The sequence below is a fragment of the Amaranthus tricolor genome, chromosome 5, assembly GCF_026212465.1.
Source record: "Amaranthus tricolor cultivar Red isolate AtriRed21 chromosome 5, ASM2621246v1, whole genome shotgun sequence".
Taxonomy (NCBI): domain Eukaryota; kingdom Viridiplantae; phylum Streptophyta; class Magnoliopsida; order Caryophyllales; family Amaranthaceae; genus Amaranthus; species Amaranthus tricolor.
Window position 1 is genome coordinate 20,769,308 of NC_080051.1, and position 17,638 is coordinate 20,786,945.

The 17,638-nt window shown below is 30.5% G+C and overlaps 1 protein-coding gene across 2 annotated transcripts in view; it reads right to left on the reverse strand.

Annotated features, from left to right (window-relative positions):
• Positions 1-10,636: 10,636 nt before the first annotated feature.
• LOC130812619 (protein kinase G11A) overlaps positions 10,637-17,638 on the reverse strand; it is an 8,540-nt gene continuing 1,538 nt past the window's right edge. For both annotated transcript variants that reach the window (XM_057678145.1, XM_057678146.1), the window contains one exon: positions 10,637-11,518. In XM_057678145.1, coding sequence (XP_057534128.1) covers positions 10,684-11,518 — 835 coding nt within the window. In that variant the 3' untranslated portion in view covers positions 10,637-10,683. The remainder of the gene's footprint in view (positions 11,519-17,638) is intronic.

The window sequence follows — 17,638 nt, forward strand, 5'->3', positions numbered from 1 at the left end:
GATACCACTTACACCGAAGAAGGGGAATTGGAGAAGGGTATGATGTTTAATAGTAAGGAAGCGTTGTTGAAAGCTATCAGAGTGTATCATATTCGTATAAATGTGGAGTATAAACAGAGACCTCAAAAACCAAACTGTCCTTACCTTGAAGTGTAAGCGGGGCTGTTCGTGGAGACTTAGGGCTACGCTCGATTCATATTTGTCTTCATGGTGTATTGTTACTTATAAGGGTAAGCATGGGTCTGGTGTTTTGGATAGTGACACTGTTTTGGCTTGTCACATTCAGTTGACATCTTTTGTCGTTAACAATTTCATTAGAAATTGTGTTGCGAAAGACCCATCCATCAAGGTATCTGTAGTACGGCAGATGGTTAAATATCGTTTTGGTGTATAAGTGAATTATAAGCAAGCGTGGTATGCTAAGCAACAAGCTTTGTTGTCCATATATGGAATTTGGAAAGGTTCTTACTCACTCCTTCCACGCTTTTTAGAAGCTTTGCAACATTCCAACCTGGGCTTAGTACTTGAGTTGTTTTTTAAGGAAGACAATGACACGGGTGTATATGTGCGACCTAATATTAGGACCTTCCAACCTGTCTTTTGGGCCTTTTAAACCTTGCATTGAAGGTTTCAATCATTGTAAACCTCTTATCGCCATTGACGGCACACACTTGTCACACCTTATTGACTGTCATTGCGCAAAATGGTGATAAGGGAATTTTTCCATTAGCGTTTGCCTTGGTAGAGAAGGAGTGTATAAGTGCATGGTCGTGGTTCATGGCTTGTATTCGTAAGCATGTCACACAAAGGATGGGTTTATGCATTATTTCTGTTAGACACGCGGGTATTATAGCAACTATGGAAGAGCTGGAGTGGCAACCACCTAATGCCTATCATAGGTTTTGCTTACGTTATTTGCTTAGCAACTTTAATCGTGCTATGGGTAATGTTCAGCTGAAGAAGTTGTTAGGTAAAACTGCTGAGCAAAGATAACAAGTTAAGGTACTGAATGGCTTAAAGGCAATCTAGACTACAAAACTAGAGGCAATTTTCTCGATTGATGACGTGGGCGTGGGCGTGGGAGCATATTCTTATCGACCAACCTTATAGAAGCGTCGTGGAGATGCTGCTCCTCCGCAACAACCCCCACCAGATGCTGCATATGGTTCACGGTGGAATTTTGCACACTGGAAGCGCAAGCACATCAAGACCAGTCTCGGATTCTATCGAGATCAGTTAGACCTGCTACGACCCTACCAGGTAAATATTTTAGTACTCATTAACACTTAACTGCAATTTAATTAACACATTATTTACATTTTCATAACATATATTATAGTTTTTATGGGACCCGTACCCTGCCGAAGCCTACGCAGTTGTTCCCGAGCACTCGGGGATACAGTCAGGTGCGTGGAGGGTTGTTGTGCTACTCATATGCTTCGACATTGTCGAAGTACATCTACCAGAGCGCGCACTGTGCCAATATGGGTTGGTACAGAGCATTCCACCGCCTTGCGACATTGAACCCGAGTTGCACCTGATTTCGCGCAAGAATCAGTGTACGTTGACCTGGATGGAGATCAACTGGCGCCACATCGCTCGTTGGGATCGTAGACTTGAGCTGCTGGCCCAAGGTGCGCCGATCGATGTTCATGGCGCACCTACTACACCGGACTACATGCCGTGGTTCCTCTCCGTCACTCGCCGATGGATGACACCACGTGGCATCATCGCAGCATCACATTATGCTCCTGCTGCGCCTACGATGACGCAATTTGTAAGTCTTCATTTGCATTTAAATGATTAAGTTGTCGATTACATAATATAATATTAGATTAACTAAATATTAATTGCAGGCACAAGGTGCGGCATCAGTAATGCGATACAGCCACGAGGAGCCGGTGAGGGAGATTGCACAAGGCATGCTCGTCGGCACGTAGTTCCAACACTTCATACCGGAAGTCGCTGCGGAGTCCTCACCGGCTACCGCCGATGCGCACGTCTCATCTCCTGCTTATACTATCATTTGGAGGAGATGGACCTTTCATACCTCGTTGACGTTGCGGGGACCTCGCAGGCTGGGCCATCCCAGCCATCACAATACTAGTCCCCTCCTCTGCCAGAGAGACACACGAATGCCTCTTACTACCATAGGAGGCGTAGGAGACCAACTCAGTTGGATAGGGTAAAAGAGGGTCATGAACGTTAGCGTTTCGTTATATATATATATATATATATATATATATATATATATATATATATATATATATATATATATATATATATATATATATATATATATATATATATATATATATATATATATATATATATATATATATATATATATATATATATATATATATATATATATATATATATATATATATATATATATGTTTATTTAGTTGTATATTTTAAACATTTGTATATATTTAGTTGTATATATATGATTATTTACTTTATCATAGCCTCCAAGCTTTGACTTATGAATGTTCGGACTTTTGGCGATGAATCATCCCGCCTGATCATACATTGACTTGTAATAACTTATTCTGATGTCTCTGATGCCAGATACAACAAATAACAACAACTCAATAATTAGGAAAAAAAATTAAAGTAGCTGTTCGCAGTTGCTAACTACGAAAAGGTCAAAAAAAGTCAAACAGTTGTTCGCAGTTACAAACTGCGAACAACTATTTTTTTTTTGACCGGTAACTGCGAACAGCCCCCCAAACCACAGGTTTGGGAATTGCACGCTTACTTTTGGAAATAAGTTGAAACTTATCTTATTTCGTTCATTTTTATGATAAATTGTCTTATTCATTTCAATTTTTCACATTTGGACGGGTTAACTAACTGATTATAGCCATAGGTAGGCAAATCGGTTCATATAAGCAAAATTGAATAAAATATATTTTTTTTAAAAAATATTCACAAAATAAGTTTCGGAAAATTTTAATTCTCAAAATAAGCGTTTTTATTTTTGAGCGTAAGCTCAAGCTTAGTTTATTGTTACTAATGGTGAATAAGAAACAAAAATTATCAAGATTTTGTTCTTTGCAGCAAAAATTATCAAGCTTAGTTTGTTCGCCGTTGATAATAGCGAACAAGCATTGTTTTTTTATACTTTCAAACGTTATGACTTTTTTTATCAGTTTCTTTGCTCACTTTTAGTAACAACGAATAAATACATGATGTCAACTTTGACATGAAAACACTTATTTTCGGAATAAAATTTTTTCAAAGCCTATTTTGAAATTTTTTTAAAAATAATTTTATTTTGTTCAAATTTTCTAGTAAGTATGTGTTCCACATAGACCATAGTTATTAATTACTCCTTCTGTCCCATTTAATTTGCAGCATTTTCTATTTTGGTTTGTTCCACTTAATTTGCATCATTTCTATTTTTCGGTGATGACCCATCACTTTTTTTTAATCTCATCCATACATTTTAACTCTATTTTAATTTAATTCACACAATTCATTCTCTCTCTTCATTTATTACCACATTTTTAAAAACTACCCTCTTTCTCTTTGAGGCAAATCAAAGAGGACAGAGGGAGTATGATTTATTGGGTATAAAGTATATTAAAAAAATTTGTTTGAGACGATTTCTCAAGGAGACCATCTATTTAGACCAACCTAAGCTATTAAAAAAAGACGTTAAAAAAAATAAAAATTTTAAATAATATGATGCACTTACTTCATTCTCTATCTCAACTTCTTGTTGGTTATATTTTAAGTAGGTATTTATTATACATTAAGTAGGTGTTTTTACATACCAATACATTAAACAAGTTGGTATTTATTATTTAGAGCAGGTGTTTATAGAGTTTACAGTAAATTTTAACATGGTTCAACATAGGTATTTTATAATAAATGTCTAGATTTTTATATATACAATGTCTTTTAGAAAAACTTTTTATTAGTTTAAAGTGATTTTAATAATGCGTGTCTTTGTTAATTAATCTTAAGGATATGGAATTGGCTGAAATGATGTTGAAAAGGAATGATGAAGGTATTTTATAATAAATGTCTAAATTTTTTTTATATATACAATATGTCTTTTTAAAAAGTTTTTATTATTTTAAATTGATTTTAATAATACGTGGCTTTGTTAATTAATCTACTAACGCATTTCGTAAATTGCTACTCGAAAAAATCAAACGATTTTGAGGAAGGATGAAGAAGTGAGCTGGGTCAAAGTATCATAAATGGTTTGGAGAAGAAGTAATTTGCAACAAATCCAAACCAAATTCTGTGTGTTTATCTGTTTGGATGCACACACTGAGTAAGTATTTATTTATATGATTTTCTTTCATAATTTTTTTACAATTTATTTAACGATTTTTATCTCTTGAATGAATTGTTTTTATCGTTTCACTCTTGGCTGTTGATGTTGTAAACACTAATATGATATGCTTTTACTTACAATATTATATTAGGTTTGTATCGATATTAATGTAGGTGTTTATGTTATTTTAAGTAGGGTCTTTTAGTACCTCAAGTAGATGTTTGTAGTAGTCAAATTGTGGATTTTTATGTTAGGCATTTATAGTATTAATAGTAGGTATTTATTAAAATCACAGTAGGTATTTATAGTTTTACTAGTAGGTGTTTATAGTTGTTTATAGTACTATTAGTAGGTTTTTATAGTATTAATATAGGGATTTATAGTATCTATAATAGATATTTATAGTATTTCTAGTAAGTGTTTATAGAATTTCAAGTAAGTATTTAATATTCACATTAGGTGTTTTTATTTTTTTAATTTATATTGTTTTACAGTATATCATCTATTATTGACAAATTCTTTAAATTTGTAACTCTTCGTGCCTTATCAAATTAAGGTCAAATCACTATATTTTGGTAGTGGTTAACACTTAGAAGAATGTTGTCTGCTATTTTAATAATGTGCATCAAACAGACAATCAACAAGCAATTCTCATTTAACTAGTAAAACTAAAAGTGAAGATGCATTTCCCACCAAGAGCAAGCAAAAGTGCTATGAGCCGATAGCGAAAAGGTAACACAAAGAATTGATAAAATTTTTTTTTTTTTTTTAAATTCTTATCCAAGTTCATTAACACAGAATTCATTAAAAAAATTTATGATAGATCATTTCTTGGTGAAATGACCTTAAATAAGAGTTTTTAGGCTAAAAATTTCGATTATTAGGGTAATTAACCCAAGTATAGGACGTGTCTCATAATGAAATCGTCTTATACAAGAATTTGTGCAATAGGAAACATTCTCCTGAATAATCCCACCTGTTTCCCATCTGCTATGAATAATCTCAACTTTGATTATATATAAATAGTCCAACCTTCATATACTTTTTGCTGATGTCACCCCTTGTCATATTTTAATCGGTTATTATAGTTACCTACCACCAAAGAGGAGTAGGGTTAAACCAACGAAGAAGCATAAGGAGGAGGAAGAACTGAATGAAACGGCTAGTACTTATCTACGGTAATTGATTAAAATGTGGAAAGGGGTGCTGTCAGCAAACAACATACAAAAGTTGGATTATTTAAAAATAATTAATAATATGGATTATTCACAAGAGCAATAGGTGGGATTATTCGCAAAACATTTTCCTATTTATTATTCATTAGCCATTAGCCCATTACTAGTCATTTTATGAAAAATATAATCTACATGGTCGGCACGAACTTTTGCAAAAGGCCAACGGTAGAAAATCTTAAAAAAAATTCACATAATAACATTGTACTTTTGGAATTTCACAACTTAGCGTATAATCTAACATTTTTTGGGCATTAATGTTACGACAACTTAAATTCCGAAAGTGCAATGCTATTTTGTGGAATTTTAAGAAAAGAAGGTTAATGTATTTTAATGAAAAAAGACAAGGGTAAAAACGAAATTTCACAACTTAATGTATAATCTAACTTTTTTGGCATTAATGTTACGACAGCTTCAATTCCAGAAGTACAATGCTATTTTGTGGAATTTTTTTAAAGATATGCTATCATTGGCCTTTTGTAAAAGTTCGTGTCTACCAAGTAGAATTTCCCTTAATATAATATATTTTTCAATTAGGCTGACGTTGTTGTATGGGACAGAATGTTGGCCCGTAAAGAAGGTTTTTGAACAGAGGATGGAAGTAACAGAAATGCGTATGCTGAGGTGGAGGTGTGGTAATACTATGATGGATATGATATGAAACCAGGAGTTTAGGGAGAAGTTAGGAGTTGCACCTCTCTCTGCAAAGATGCGGGAGAACAGGTTGAGATAGTTTGGGCATGTGTAGAGAAAGACACATGACGCTTCTATAAGAAGGATCAAATGCATCATTGTGGAGGCAAGAGAAGTTGAGGAAGACCTAGGAGAACGTGGGAGGAAAAGATTAAAAGTGACATGCATGAACTTCACCTCTCCAAAGACATGACCAGGGATAGGGGCAGTTGGCGGCGGCTTATCCACGTCTTAGATTACTAAAACCATCCCTTTTACCTATCATTTGTTATTATTCATTCCCTTTATTTATCGCTCTTTACCTCCTTCTTTACTTTTATCTTTATTTTTAGTTATTTGTACGTATTTTATTTATTCTTTTTGTAAGTTGCAGGTTTCTCTCTCTTTGAAGACCTTTCTCGAGCCGAGAGACTCTTTGACCACACCCTCCTTTATGGGTATGAGCTGACGTCGTTCTTCTCTCTTCAGACCCTGATCATAGTTTTCTATTAGCGGAATACACTAGATATAATGATGATGATAATACATATTTCAATCTTTAATTCTAATTTAATTGAAATTAGTTTATAATAACCCCAAAAAATATTTAATCACAAGATAAATTTTCTTTCGTGCAATTATAACAGAGAAGATGATTATAATTAATAAATTAATACAAGTCAAATCTCGAAACTATATAATAACATGATTAAATTACTAACACTCTCCTAGATCTTAGCTTCGCGTCCTTTCATGCAAATTATACAAAAAGCAAATCACATGGACGGTCCATTTGATATTAGGACTAAAAACAAAACCACATTTGTTTTTGTTATTTCAATAACCAAACACTATTAAAAAGTTAGTTAAAATATCAAACCCAAGCTTAACTGGCTATCACGCTACATCCGACCGGCCGGTTTTACCGGGCCAACTTGCGGTGGATAATGGGTACGCCCCCCCTTCCTCCCTAAGATATTACACTAAGGGTGTGTATAGCACAAGGGAATAGGATTTACGAGACTTTAAAATGACACTTTTATGATGAGACTTTTAAGATAAAAAAGTCTTATTCCTTGTTTGTCATATTAGGTACTTGGAAGAAATAGTAGAAAATAAGAGTCTCACCAATTACCACCCTCCCACACGACTTAATTCTTAGGGACTTTTTCATTTTCTTATACCCATTCCCTATTTCCATTCCCTTTAAACAAATAAGGACTTGGACCTTTTTTGGAAAAAAGTCTCATTTCCTTTCTCAAATCCCATGTGCCAAACAACCCCTAATGAAAATTTTCACAAAGATATAAAAATTGTGGGACCATATGTATTATATGAAAGTATTAAAAAAAAAAAGTTAAAATGTATGGATGAGATCAGAATAAGAAAAGAAAACAACTGGTTTTATATAAGACTGTTTCACCATGAAACGAACTCATATAATTAACTCAATTCTCTTATTGATTACTTTAAATTGTAAATAATCACTTTAATGTTATAAATGATCATTTTAAACTATAAAAAGTGACCACAGCCAAAAAATCATAAGTAATATCTTTAAGGTTATAAGTTATTACTTTAAGACAGTAGTCAGTAAATATATATTGAACTAATTCAATAGAAATAGTCTCACTATGGGAACAATTCATTTGAAAGTTTGTGAAAAAAAAATTATAGTGATATTAAAATAACAAACTAAAAAATATTGCAATTTCTTAATAGCAGCGGATGAGAGTATTGGATAACAAGTTGAGTATTACTAGTATTGTTTTTCTTGTATTTGTTTATACTTGCCTTGTGGAGCAAAAATTTTTAATCAATGATCGTGATTTGCAAATCGCCACAAAAAGATAAAAAGAATAATATTAAAATAAATAAATTTAGAAAAGATAAATTAAAACAACAAACTCTCACTCTATCACATCCTACCATATAAAGATGATTTATTAACCTTACAAATAACCGTTATTGACTAAGACTTTCTCTCTTGTCGGATTCCCATGTTTCCCTATCTTCCTACTTTTGTATTGACTTTGATGCTAAAATACACCAATTCCATATGGTTTTGTCACAAATAATTCTTACCTCTTCTTTTGTATATTTTTGTTCATGCTCTAGTGTTATAGCCAATACTAAAGGAGGACCTTTTTTCAATTCTCGACACGTTCGTTTGTTTTATTAGTTTTTATGGTCCATTCTATTTGTAATTGTTTCCCCCATATTATCTACTTTTATTATTTAAAGATTAAAGATTAACATTTTGGTCATTAGGCTCAAATAAGTTATATCCATTTTCTAAATTATGCCTCATTAAAATTTATAATTATTGTTTTTTCTTCTAAATTAGATCCCATAATTATTCCACTAAATGATGTAACCCCACTTATAATATGAACAAAAATGCCCACTTTTACCCTTTTCTTCATTAGTTATGTGCAAACCTTGAATAGCATAGATTGTAGAGGTAAATGTAAATTATTTATTGTGTAACAAATTCTAGAGAAGTTAATATTCATAATTATTTTTTCTTTTGCATCTAATTTGAATTTTTTTTATTTTCTATACTTTTATATATATATGTTAAAAACAGATAATATAGTTAAATGATAAGATATGTGATAAATTATTGGTATATTTTAGGTAGAGATTTATAGAATAGGGCAATTAGGGTCCCCCTTAGCTTGTACATCAACAGCCGATATTGTGGAAAGTTTATTTGTAAAAAAATGCATGTAAGAAGATTTGACCCAAACTACAATGGAATTTTCCATGCACGTCCATTTTCATAATAACAATACCTTGCCCTACTCATCTTCTTCACATCCTTACTTTTTTAGCATATTCTTAATCAATCCATCATACTATTTATAACTTTGTGGTTTTTATCAAACATTGCCCTACTTTGCTTAATTATATTCTTCCCTTATAATAGAGACAATTGATACATATGTATATGATAAACCTAGAAGTCAAGAAGGGAACATCACTAAACAATTTGGATGATAACAACAAGAGATAGAGTCAAATCTTATATTTTGTATCTTAATATTTGTTTTTTTTACTTTGACATTATGTTTCATAGAGTTTTCAAATAATAATTGTAAGGAAATTAGTAGTTAATTATCAAGCTAATTTCTTTTGTGATTGTATGTAATTTTATGTGATATATTGAGCATGTTACAAATCTAATAATATATTGGGTTTTTTTATAACAAATAATATGTCAATTAAAATATTGTAGTCTTACAAATATGTAAAAGTGAAATACTAATGAATTCTTCTTGTTAACAGGTTCGAATATATTATAATTGTTAAATTTATAAAGCTAGTTTCAAAAATGTTTATAGATTTCATTTGATATTCCACTTGAAATAAGTGATAAATGAGATTCGAATTGGTAATATTTTTCATCGCGTTGAATTTTGCTATCATATTAAAGAATTAACTTAATCAAAAGTTTAAGTTAATGGCCTGGTTAAATTGGTTCATGAAATTATATAAGAGCCAACGTGACCAACTTGTAAAGGGTTCAAATCTCATTATCCACCCCCTTATTAATTCCAGATACAATATTTTGCACTATATATGAGGCACAAATTCTCATATGAGACGGTCTCACGGTGAGACCATTTAATTGGATTGACCTAATGTACATTTATTTTTAAAATGATGACTTTTTATAGTCTTAAAGTTATCACTTATAATCTTAAAGTGAGAACTTATAATTTCTAAGTGATCACTTAAAGAAATGGGCTTACTTGTATAGGCTCGTCTCATAATGACACAGTCTCATGTAAAAGGGGCTGTATATGAGGAAGCATATCTAATATTTATATTTTGTAGCCCAAAAAGCTTTTGTACGTATTTGGGAGAAAATTTGAAACAAATAAGTATTTTTAACAAAAGAAAAAAAAAAAGTTCGAGTAAACTTAATTCCAAAATATAAGCGTTTTCATGTCCGATCCTAAGGTCAGGTATGCTCGCAGTTACTAAAGTGAACAAAAAAATTGGTCAAAATTATTTGTTCGCAGTTATTAACTGCGAATAAAAGAGAGACAATGTTATAACGTTAGATGGGACAAAAAAGGGAAATCATTGTTGTTTGCAGTTAGTAATTGCGAAGCAACATGACTTCTTTTTTTATCCCATCTAACGTTATGACATTGTCTTCCTTATGTTCATAATTAATAACTGCGAATAAACAATTATGATTTTTTTGTTCGTTGTTAGTAACTGCGAACATACCTAACCTTAAGTTCAGACATAAAGACGCTTATTTTGAAATTAAGTATACCCGAAACTTATTTTTTTATTTCTTTTGTTAAAAATAATTTATTTCAAATATTTTATTTGTGAACATAATGATGATTTTTGTAAGAATTGAAACTTATACAATAGACTTGGGAAGCAATAGCAAATGTAATAATGCTAATAATGAAAAATTACCATTTCATTAAAAATATAATTTACCAATATTAATCACTAATAATACTCCACAGGTGTATTGGGGCAACTTTCATCCGACACATCTCCACATCCAACACTACTAATACTAAATACGGGTGGTACATAAGGCGGTTTCATACATCTTAACAACGCCCAATTCACACTACTAAAAAATGGGTGTTGTTTTATAGGTGTAGCTCCCATTACTGAACCTAATCTCCGGGTCGGATCCTTAGCAAGAAGTTGGGATATCAAGTCCTTAGCCGAACCTGGAATCGAGGGCTCTTTGGGAAATTCCAATGCCCGAGCCACAATATTTGCTAATGTCATCTCATTATCCATCCCTTTAAACGGTGTTGTACCATAAAAAAGTTCAAATATGAAAATGCCAAGTGTCCACCAGTCCACCGCGCTCCCATGTCCTTCGCCTGACACAATCTCTGGTGCTAGGTATTCATGAGTCCCGACAAAGGACATGGACCGAACGTCAACAGGCTCGGCAACAAATTCTGGCTCGAACCTACGACCGGGCTTCTTTTTTAATTTCCATTTTTTCTTTCGGTTTGGATTGAAGCAGGATACAGCGGGTACAATGCAGTTGGGTAGAATGCACGAAGACGAGTTTGTCGTAGGGTCGGGACCCAAACCTAGTAGGTTCGGACGATGCTCTTGTTGAGGATTTTGGTTTGAGGGAGTGATTATTTGTGGGGTAGGGGTAGATTGATCATCACATTTTAAAGAGAGATCAAAATCTGTTAGCATAATGTGACCGTCGGATCTAACTAGGACATTTTCAGGCTTTAGATCACGGTATACTATTCCCATCATGTGGATGTATTCTAGAGCTGCTACCACTTCTGCTGCATAGAACCTGCACATTGTTAGATTTGATTAGCTCAATAAAGGTTCCAAACATCAATAAGTTCAAATATCAAATATCACTCTCATTCTGAAATACCTGCAACTAATACTGATATATTATAAGGAAAAATATCATTAATTGTAAGTACAATAAAATGAAAAGATTATATATGAAAAAATTATTCTTCAACCAAGAGGTAATAAGATTTTATCATATATGTCTATCGTAATTTTGTATTTAATTGGTAAGTTATTCACTGAGTGCATATCATATTGTTAAAATATATAAATAAATTTAATATTAAAAAATTATTACAAATAAAATTCTATCAATTAACCATACAAGCTATTAAAGGGTTCTTATTATCGAATCACTAATTTTTTATTATTCTAATAATTATTTTTCTAATATATAATAATAAATTCCACGAACAAAACTTTAGAACAATAAAAATATGAGAATGAGATGTAGGGGCCGAGCTCCTACTAGCCTTCTTATGGCTTCGCCCCATAAAAGTTAACTACTTTCTAATTGATATTAAGGGTAAAAAAGCATTGATGATTATTCCAATCTAGTCATAAACTCATAATAATTCTACTAAACACAAAAAGTAAAGTATAATAATTAATACTAATTGGAACACTTTATGAAGTTAGTGTTTGTAATCTAGTCAAATAGTATACTATAAACATAATCAAAGAAAAGATAATTTGATTTAAGACTAGTGCGGCAAAATTTCAGGTCTAGAGACGAGTGAGAATTGGGTAAGTGGGACAATGATTTAATTAAGTACTAGTAGTTGACTATAATGCGGAAGGATTTATAGGCGAAGGTCCATATGCTTAATTATGCTAACCATAATATATGGTACAATAATTGGAATATGGGAAACTTCAGCTACTAACATAGGGTAAAAATGCTAGTTGGAATATGATTGCCCTTAATTTTTGTCCTTAGAGATGACATTAGCTACTTCACCCCCTTAGGTTGAGCCCCACCAAATGTACTAATTCTTATCTAACACAAATCAATGTTAGTTAGGTAATGAGTACTAAAATCTCTAGAGATGAATTAACACTTTTGATTGAAAATTTCTCTCCATCACATTTCTATTTTCTTTTAGACATAATTAAAATAAAATTGACTCTGAGTTTAAGTTAGCTTAAGTGTCATATTGTGTCAAACTTCTTGAGTTCAAACTTCTAAGTGTATACTCTTTTATCATACATAAATTTTGTGATAGACGGTTTTTTCGAGAAACGCATTAAATATATGGGCTAAATGGTCCAATTAATATAAATTAAAGAGAAAATAAAAATGTGAGCTTTTTGTTTTGAGATTGTTTCTTTGAAAGACGGTCTCTCACAAAAGTAGTTGTTTAACATATTTATACCAAATATATTAATTGGGTCATTTTTTAATCTTATTCTACTATAAGTAAATAATAAGAAATTTCACTAGTCTGTTTTATATGGCGGGTGTTTAGAACATACTGATGACTAGATATTTACTCGACCTTATAATCGAACCCGACTTGACCCCACATCAAAATCAATTTAAAATTATGTAAATATCAACGTGGACCAAAATTCAATTTTAAATCGACTCAAAATGTAACTCGAAATTAACCCGATCCAAATGAATACTTCTTAATATGCTAAATCATAAAGCATGAAATTCATGAGCCCAATAACTTCAAGCTTAAATCGATTGAAGGACAAGTTGGTGTGAGCAAAGCCTATCATCTACCTCAAACTCGGCATTAGTCTATCTATATTTTTTTAAATTAAAATTAACAATAAAGTATTAATCCCTAATACGTGGAGGAATTTAGGAAAAGAAGCAAGAAAACAAATATTAAAAGACACCTTCATTTTTTAATATTTTTTTTTCACAAAATGTCAACCAATTGAAATATATAAAATCAAAATTGACAAAGGTAAGGAAAGTGTAGCTTAGGTATGATAAAAGACTAGCTTAATACCAAAATAAGTTAAGAGAATAGATAAAATTAAGATAAGTAAATCCGCAAAAGGCAGAAAAACTGGTTAAGAATCCATGAAAAAACAGGAAGATATCCCACTTAACCCGGCAAAGTTCGGGCCAGATCATGGGGGTTGGTTGCCTTTTAACACAGGGGCCAAATTGTTTGTTAAATACTAAAAAGGATAGTCTATGATAAAGACAATATAGGTCTCCTTTCTCCTTAAATCCTTACTCCTCCTCCCCATTTTCTCTCAATCGGGCCCCATTTTACGGCTTCCCTAACATGTTTCCACCAACATTTACCATTAAAATATTATGCAAATCTTTACAAAAATAATGCATTTTTTCTTAAAAAAAATTGAATTATTTAAGCATTAGGGTTCATATTTTGAGTATAAGCAATCTTTTAAGAAACGTCTTAAGCCAAATCTACAATACTCAAACTTTGAATTTACATTATTACTCTATATCACCTTTAAACGGACTACACAAACAAAGAGACTTCGTAATAAAATTAACAACTTTGTATTAAAATGTATTGAAAATTCTAAAAATAATGTTTAAATTTATAAAAACTTTGACCTTTTGAGAACTGATCTCTTAATTCTTTGTTTACATCCTAAAATAAGCAATAAATATTTTTTTATTACCTATAATCTTCACTTCTTTTTCATTAATTTTATTATTTACTCCCTCCAATTCAGCACTAACGCCTCATTTGCTTTTTGAACAATATTTATCTCTTACTTTTAATTTGTATTTTATTATTAATCTACTAGTTAAAACATAGTCATGTGGGATCTTGCTTGATTCGTCTCAATGCAAAGATTATTCATATAAACTTTCCATAATTTTTAATAATGCACAATTAAAGATATTAAGGATTGAATAAGTGCATTGGATAAAGTGCATAAAGTAAATGGGACATTAGTGCTGAATTGGATGGAGTATTTTAAAATAATTTAACTTTTTAAAAATTTTTGTAAACATTTCTTATGGTAAGATTAATAGAATAGAGAATGAGGTAGTAGTTGTATCTAGTTACTTTCATAGTTTCATAGGAAGTAAAAATGGTGAAGGGAAACAAATCAAACAATGATTAACTACAAGAAAAACATGACTAACATGAGAGATGGTAACTAAACAATGTGACTTAATTTTCTCCCGTGTAAGTTCTGATTCCCATGGGCCATATCTACTTGCAATAAAACTAACCAAACAAAGTCTCATTAAAAGCCAAGTGCAATTTGAAAAAGAAATGAAATCAATTCTGAACGCCAGAAATTGCTCATCTAGTCGTAATTTTTCAAAATTTTGAGAATAACTTTTTTTAAGACTGTTTGGTCATTGGCATTTAATAATGGTAATAAAAATAATTTTTTATGTAAGCTTTTATTAAATATATAATGTATAATTTCATTTCTATACTAAAGAAATGATAATAAAAAGTTTTTTTTACACACTTTTCATTAATATCTAATATCACTTTTCCAAATGATTGAACAAGTATTACTGTTAAAATTGTCAAGGAATTTTCATATAAAAATTACATTCATTTTTTATACTATCCACACCATTTAATACCAAAAATAAAGAATTATAATATTCAAGACTCAAGAGACAACAGATATCCTCTGCGGGGGCAATTATAGACTCCTTTGGGTTTTTAATATTTATTTACCAATCTTGTAAAATTTATTTTCAAATGCTGAATTGATCCAGATATTGTGTTTGGAAAAATCTTAAATTTAAAAATTAAAATGTGTAATTGGGTCAATTTTATATAATTTCAATGACAATTTTAATTGGTTAAATATTAAAATTTGAAAATTTCAACTATACAAATGTCATTTATAATTTTTGAATTTCAATGCTAAAATCAATTTATCTATTTTCAAATAAATTTTACATTGTCAAACATTATCTTATTAAATTTTAATTTCAAATCAGTTCCAATCACCTTAAAATTCTTTTCACTCACACTTGAAAATCAAAAGACTACGCGTATAATTTCTTTGTTTTTATCCAAAAAAATTAGTATACTCTATCCAATAACAAGATAGAGCCAGCTTTCATGCCAGAACTAGCAAGGCTGGGCACACACTGTACTAATTTAAAGAAAAAATTCATAATATCAAAATTTCCACGTGTCATCCATTGAATGGTTTAAATTTCATTGACTCATAACCAATAGTCAAAATCTCACTCAAAATTAAAAACATGTCATGTTTAATATGGACTCGAGCACGTAGGATAATTTCTATCCCCCATCTTTCACATGATCTCATCAAATAAAACTGTCTTAAATACTCACATTGAAATGTATACTTCTATATTTACTTTAATTCACTAAATTACTAGTACTTCATCATGAAATACTCCTTATATAATTTTTTTTATACTGTGGTTAATGTGTAATGTGGTTAATGTGTAATAAAAAATATAATTGAGTGAAATCTTGTTTGAATTGTCTAATCGCATACTTTCATAATATTAAGTTTATATTATTTTTAGATATGTATAATTCAATATATAAATGATCAAAATAACATATTAAATTGCACAAAAAGTTAAATGTAGTAAGTATATTAAAATGGAGGAAATATGTGATTGGATTTGGGACCCGTTTTCTGACCGACACGTATGCCCGTCAGGTGCTGGGACCCACCTTCTACTCTTCACACCCTTTACCCCTATTCATTAACTAATCCCTTTCATCAATGTGGACCCTTCTAATTTCAAATTACCAAAATCATGCAAATTTTTATTTTTACATTAATAAAGATTTTATTTGATTTTGATTTTTTACCCATAAAAAACTATTAGTAGTAGTTTGTACGGTAGGCCTTTTTCTCTTAATTTTCCTATTAATTTAACCATTTCCATTTAATTGTCTTTGCATAATTCTAAAATTTGTATAATTACACAAGAATTTCTAAGATTAAATTATTTTTTGATGACTTTGAATTTTACTTTGACTAGAAGAATTTTAACAACTATATTAAAAAAATAGTAAAATTCATAAATGAGATTAAAACGTAGATTGAGTTTATCATTAGGATTAAATAGATAACACAAGCTCATTTCAAGTGTAAAAATATGTAGTAAATTGATTGGAAAATAAACATAAAAATAAACTCAATGATGCAAAAAGACTAATGCGAAAATATTTAACTTTTTTTGGAGAAAATTTTTGTTGGTATCAAGCAAAAAGAATGTAGAGAGCATTATCCTCCCTTTACAATAAAAATGGAGTATTACTTTACAAAAAGATATCTTTGATTATAAAGGCAATTTACAAAATTTACTTAAAGCCAAAGGTGTAGTAAAAATATAGTCCTACAACTTTATACACCCTTCAAAAGATTCCAGGAAATAAAATTAGACATCACTTTCTTGATATTCACCAAGGAGGGACATTTGCTATAATTATAGATACCAAATTACCAATTATATAATTTAGGTAATAAATCTCTAATTTATAGCTATTACACGTATATTGATTCACGATTGTCCACTTAATTAGTACTACTTAACAACATTACTTACTCAACAAGTCTAATTCATTGTACCAATAATTTTTCTAAACCTATTAATTTAACATCTCAATTTTCAAGTCTCTAATTATTGATTTTTTTTTGTTATATAAAAGAAATTTTACAATGAACATGTTTAAAAATTATTATTTTGTTAGTAAATCGATTATTGTCGCGTAATTTTACAAAAAAATCTTGCTAACAAAAATGAATCGAGGTGTTCGTTGATAAGGATATAAATCAATTTAGATTGTAAATAATAATATATTTCAAATTTCTAATTATATAAACATTAAGCAACAAAAGATATTATATTATGTGTGTTTTTTATTTGGTTTCTTAATTGGCTCTTCAAATATGTAATTATTCTTATTTAGCTTTTGCTTTAAAATAATGTCTGAAATGTTTGGAAATAAACGGAAATTATGTAGTTTAGTAGCAAAATGCTATACAATCACAATGAATATCACATTTCACAAAATTTTAAGAATTTTTTAGTAACATTTTTGTGTCATAATGACCATAATATGAATGTCACCTAATTGATTCAGTTATTACAATTTACTTTTTATAAATAAAGAAAATTAATTTAACTATAGAAAATATC